Below are 6000 nucleotides of genomic sequence, written 5' to 3'. Positions count from 1 at the left end.
AGGTCTATGAGTGGCTGCAATTGCTTAAAACCGAGAAGGCTGACAGTGATTCCGTTAATGCCATGCGATCGACCGGCACCTCATTTGCGAGCAACTGGTCAATCGTGAACTGCACAATGGGCACTCCTCCATGCTCTCCACAAAATAGCATTTCAGAAATCTGGCACGTCATTTTGTTTAGGACAAATGACATCACTTTTGCCATTCATGAATATGTGCTTTTTCTTTACAAAGTGATACTTCGGATGCAGACGTATGCTTATGGGAATTACTGCAATGACATTTAACGATCTCTATCGACAATTCTTCAGTTCGTGACTTCAGGATATCTCCAATTCTTCAATTTTGACTGGTCATGATTCTAGGTCAAAATATTTTTAATTCCCCTCAGTTCTAGATATTGACATGTCCCCTTTTCTTCAATCCAGTTTGGACTTATTTCTGTTTAGCTTCTACCACAGTACAACAGTCTTTAATTGATAATGATCCATGCATGCAGCTACTTCTTATTCCACTTTCAAAAGAAAGAAAATGAAATTCTTATTTCCTGATTTCTCAATGATAAATTATTGAAAAATACATTGCACAATCATGTGTCTCATCTTATCTAGAGCTCTTTTCTCTCCTCTGCGAATGAGTTCATTAATTCCATGCATACCTAACAGTTAAAAACAAGCAAATAAATAAAATAATGAAGAAAAAAAACATGGGCCATGCTTTTTCAAACAAACTTGTTCCCCTTTCAAACCAATATCGTAATATTGACATCATCACAACAAATTTGATTGGGATTTTTCATCACCATTGTCATTTCCTTTGTGATCATAATCATCTTTATGCATATTTAAATTAACGTCTTGTTACATCAAGATGAACAGGCACTACACCAGTTAGGAGATTAAAGTACATCACTAACTATGAACATACATCACCTGGACTGCTAATAGAGGGTTTCCACAGCATGAGCTGTGGTCCCCTGTGTGCATAAGGTAGATATCAACATTAAAAAAAAGAAGAGCATTTACACTTACACATTTTTACTGCCTCAACATGGTTAGGTCTCATTTTCAACTCAACACAGTTGTACAGTTACAATAGAATAATATCTTTAAATTACATCTTCATTTACAAATCTGACAGGTTGGAGTGGAGCTTTTATGATACACTTACCATTGCCATAAAATTGATACGGTATGGTGTCCATTACTTAATGTTTCCATTGCTGTTATTTGAATGAAACACATTTACATATATAACACAACATTTTGTCTTCGTAGTCAATCACTTGCATCTTTTTTTAACATTTTTTTCTACACAATGCATACATATTGAAAGAAGTCTCCCTCAAAACGACAATGTAACCAGGTACTTTTTGTGTGTGATGAATATGTTTTTGTTGTGTGTGTGTGTCTGTCTGTGTGTGTGTGTGTGTGTGTGTGTGCGTGTGTGCGTGTGTGCATGCGTGCGTGCGTGTGTGTGTGTGTGTGTGTGTGTGTGTGTGTGTGTGTTTACATGTGCATGGAACATGGCTGATACAAGTCCTTTTTGCTTCGCTGGACAACTCGACTGGTAAGACACAACTTGTGAGCTGGTGATGTGTTTCTCCTCACTGTGATACCAAAAGCAACACATCTGAAAAAAAACCCAGCGCTTCTAAACAGGTGTCTCTCATACTGTTAACCATTTGAGCAAATTTAGCAGTAACCCATGGCATGACAACACACAAATCCATTTGCTGAACTCAAACATAGATATGATTCAAACTTTGAAGTCAAATGAAAAGCAGCCCCTTAATACACTGCAAGCAGTGCATGTGCAGTGTATTAATGGTGACGAAAGGATCCCCTGTGTCATTGCCACTGGTGTGAAGACAAATGAAGCTTTGGTGTACTGGGAGGCAGCTACAAATCAATCTTGTTACATGATATGTGAGGTTATTGCATGGAGGGAAAATGCAGTTGATGGTGGTGGGTCATTCTTTGGCTCAGCATAAAAACGGGCCACATAACTCGTCAAGGGGTTCTGACAGTGAAGAACTGTGTTTTCCGTTGGACAGCATGGATCCTTCATGCCTGAACACTAGTACATTCATGTCCTGTTGAGGAGGCTTAGTCTTCGCGCAATGGTCTGGGGCTCAGCAGGCCTTCATTGACCCCTTCCTGGTAGAAAAATGCTGGCATAGGCATTATACGACACCCCTCTTAGACTGCAGTACTCGTTTCAAAAAGGATGCGCTGATCCGGCTTTGCTTCGTCACTGACAGTACCTGTAGTTGTTAGTAGGTTTAGAATGCGAAACTGCTGCGGAAACATGTCCCTTCTCAATGGATTGCACGATGACAAAATGAACATAAAATTAAGCGTTATCGTCAGCAAGCTTCCTCTCATGGGAACAGATGCATGCGATGCTTTCAAAGTGACGTCTGCATTTGTAGTCGTAAGGGTTGCATCAGGTTGTGGCCTCAACAAGGCTGGAGGGTCCAAGGAATGGGAGTTGTTGCATAGCACATGCTGCTATGCACGCTCAGAAACAGTTAAACACATAACACTGCACACAAGGGTAAAGGGGTTGGACCGGAGCAGGGAAAATATCACTTCCAAAAATAAAAAGAGGATTCTGTTTGTGCTACTGAAAACACGACACAGCATTCCTGATGTAAGAATGATGACTGACCACACACAGCATTTAAAAAAAAATAATAATAAATGCTTCACAAAAATGGCATCATACTGTATATACACAATGCAGGTTAGAGAAGCTCGTCTTTGTTGAATGGGTATTACTGATTATATTCACCGTGCATTTGCACAACAGACTACAGTTGGCTGTTTGTTGAAATACGCTGCATTGTTCATTATATACAGCTACACAGAGAAGCCATATGTTCCTGTCGAGGTCTGGACTTGAGTGTGTATATACAGGGATAACTGCCACTCTTGTTTTGAAATGTGTCCAACCACCCCAAAAGCTGACTAAAATATACTGTATACCAATGTATTGTCTTTTAGTTTACTAAGTTTTGATGACTGCTTTGCGCATCTGTTGGTCAAGGGATGTGTTGCTCTTAAGTCTCTGGCTATATGTGGTGCAATTGGATGGTGTGGTTCAAGCTGCTTCCAGGAGCATGTCTTTTCTTTGTCCCGCCACTGGCCTAGATCGGCTCAACGTAATTGGCCGGGTACAGTCCCTCTCGGCCGCTGTCCAAACGACCTCGACACCAGCCTTGTTCGTCTTCATCCTCAGTCTTGGTCAGCTCATCGCCTGTCAAGTCATAGCATACCTTCGTCAAAACGTAGGATGAGGTCAAATGGTAAAAAGAAGAGTCCGTTTTATTCAGAGGGTTTGACGTGTGCCTTAACGTATTTTTGGAGACAATCGAAAAACGTCTTTGGGTGCAGTCGAAGGCAACGTCGGGAATTTCAGATCACTTTTGTCATTACAAAACAACGACCAAGGTGCAGTTGCACAATAACATTTTAAAATGTCATTCCCGGTATTTACCTGCTTTGAAAGAGAGCTCATCCTGCTCTTGGCCATCATAGTCATAGAGAGCTCGCACACGAACGCCTTTCCCGGCGGTGGAATCCTCCTCGAATGAGTTTCCGTTTCCACCATTTTCGTTGCCAGAGTAGGTAGCAGGCTGCTCGTCATCAGACCACTCAGTTGAGTATGCTTGGTTCTTCTCATAGCTGCTCACGCTAGAGAAACACAATATACATGGTAAGATTGACGGTGCTGAGTTAGGTGCAAAACTAAATGGGCGACAAGCAAAACAAATGAAACCCATTCATTCACCATAAACCTTTATTGATTTTCACAGCAGATCTAGAAAACATGATTCACGTTCATGGTATGATTGAGCGCTGCCAGGAAATAGCAATGCTGTGAGATGATTTTCATCCTTCTTTCAAAGAAGAGATGATTCGAAATGCAGTATATTTCCATTTGATTGAAGAAAAGTCAAAGGAACTAACCTGCTTCGGTCACCAGGGGGAGCCACGTGATCCGTGCTAGGAGTGGGTGGGGCTCCATCTGGTTTCTTCTTCTTTGGAGGGGCACTTGCCTGGTCCGGGTTGTATTCCTGCTCAAAAATGATGCAAAAGGTGGAATATGAATTAAGAGCTGTTTTTGTTTTTGGACACCCCTGAGGCTAAGCCCAAACTGTTCCTATTAAACAAAGATGTTCTGAGTGATTGAAATGTGTACTTTTTTGCAGATGACACAATAGTTTATGCACTGGGGAAGACTTGCAGCAGTATTTAGAGAGTCTCTTTATTGAAGTGCAATGATTAAAACGCGGGTTCGACATAAATAAACTATTTTTGAACTTTAATAAAAAATAAGTTAATAATATTTGCAAATTGGAAAATAAGTGCACAAATCAAGGTAGAAATTGACAATGTGGAAGTTGAAAGCGTTTATGAAATGACATTTTTGAGTGTCTTAATAGACCAAAAGCTCTACTGGAAACTTCACATCAAATATACCGTAGGTGCTCCAAATTGCCAGAAATATCAGAATACTGGTAAAAAATAGTGTCAGAGATTTTCTCGGACAAAGTTAAAGAAATGACTCGACACACAGGAAAATTGTCTTCAATATCGGCGGGAGTGGATCTCTGAGAGCGAACGACGGTAGTTGCTCAGATGATACACACTCGGCTCCCTCTCCGCCGGTTCGAACTTTTATTGCAAAATAAAAGAAAGACACTGTCCCAGACATTTGCATACCGCGCCCCGCGGCCCGGCCTCTCGGTAATGATCTGATCTACCCGAATACACAAGTCACAGACTTTGCCGATGACAAATGATCACTTGGACCTGGCAGCTGTTCCCAAACAGTCTTTTGGTATTCAACAACTCTTTGTTCCCAATTTGTTCATTCCCACTCTGTAATTGAATCTAGTCTTCTTCCATCTGTTCGCCCCCCTTGCTTTGACGTGATTACTCAAGAAAAGGCCCTCCGCCCAAACGGCCGCTGCCTCTGCGCTGAGTATGTCCAGACATGCCCAAATTAACCGAAACTTTAGACATCATAACATTTTGTTAATAGATTTCTCTATCAAATAGGAATATTCTGAATCAGCGTGCATTACACACTTTCAATTTCTTTAATTTCTTGAAATTCAATGAAAAGAAGACAGAGGTGATATTGTTTGGTCCCAGTGGCTCTTGTACATTCCAACCTGTAGACTTGGGCCCCCTGTCTCCTTATTTTAAGTCAACAGTCTCAAACTTGGGCCTTAAACTGGACAGTGATTTAAAACTCGATCGGAAAATTGGTGCCGTTGTTAAATCCAGCTTCTTTCACCTGAGACAGCTGGCCAAAATAAAACCTCTCTTCTCACATGAACACTTTGAGACAGTAATTCATGCCTTTGTCACATCCCGGCTCGATTATTGCAATGCCCTTTACTTTGGAGTCAGCCAGTCCTCCATTAAGCGCCTTCAGCTGGTGCAGAATGCCGCTGCTCGCCTCTTGACTGGTACTCGTAAGAGGGAGCACATAACTCCTACTCTGGCATCCCTTCACTGGCTCCCCATTCATTTTAGAGTTATTTTCAAGATCCTCTTCTTTGTTTTCAAATCTCTGAATAATCTCGCGCCACCTTACCTCTCTGAGCTCATCCGCCCCTACACACCTGCCCGGCTCCTCAGGTCTGTGGACCAGACATTATTAGAAGTACCAAGAACTAAACTGAGGCTCAGAGGGGATTGAGCCTTTTCTGTTGCTGGTCCCTCTCTGCAATGACCTCCCACTGAACATTCGGCAAGCCTCCTCGCTGCCCATCTTCAAAGCCCTCCTTAAAACTCACTTGTATTCTTTGGCATTCGACTCAGCATGACTTAGATTTGTTCTTGGTTTTACTGTTGGGTGCTTTCTACCGTCTTTATTACCGATTTGTCTTACTGTTTATTGTGCATGTTAAATTGCTCCATGTACAGCACTTTGTATGCAGCGATGGCTGTTTGAAAGTGCTCTATAAATACTGTTGACTCG

The 6000-nt window shown here is 41.6% G+C and overlaps 1 protein-coding gene across 2 annotated transcripts in view; it reads right to left on the bottom strand.

The window, feature by feature from the left end:
- Nucleotides 1-714: 714 nt before the first annotated feature.
- The window catches only part of LOC127595612 (protein kinase C and casein kinase substrate in neurons protein 1-like), a 29030-nt gene continuing 23744 nt past the window's right edge, over nt 715-6000 (bottom strand). For both annotated transcript variants that reach the window (XM_052057247.1, XM_052057248.1), the window contains 3 exons: nt 3975-4081; nt 3502-3698; nt 715-3261 (listed from right to left, as the gene is read on the bottom strand). In XM_052057247.1, coding sequence (XP_051913207.1) covers nt 3152-3261; nt 3502-3698; nt 3975-4081 — 414 coding nt within the window. In that variant the 3' untranslated portion in view covers nt 715-3151. The remainder of the gene's footprint in view (nt 3262-3501; nt 3699-3974; nt 4082-6000) is intronic.

Source organism: Hippocampus zosterae, chromosome 2 (genome assembly GCF_025434085.1).
Source record: "Hippocampus zosterae strain Florida chromosome 2, ASM2543408v3, whole genome shotgun sequence".
Classification (NCBI taxonomy): domain Eukaryota; kingdom Metazoa; phylum Chordata; class Actinopteri; order Syngnathiformes; family Syngnathidae; genus Hippocampus; species Hippocampus zosterae.
The sequence above is the reverse complement of the archived record's forward strand: the minus strand, read 5'-3'. Positions and strand labels throughout refer to the sequence as shown.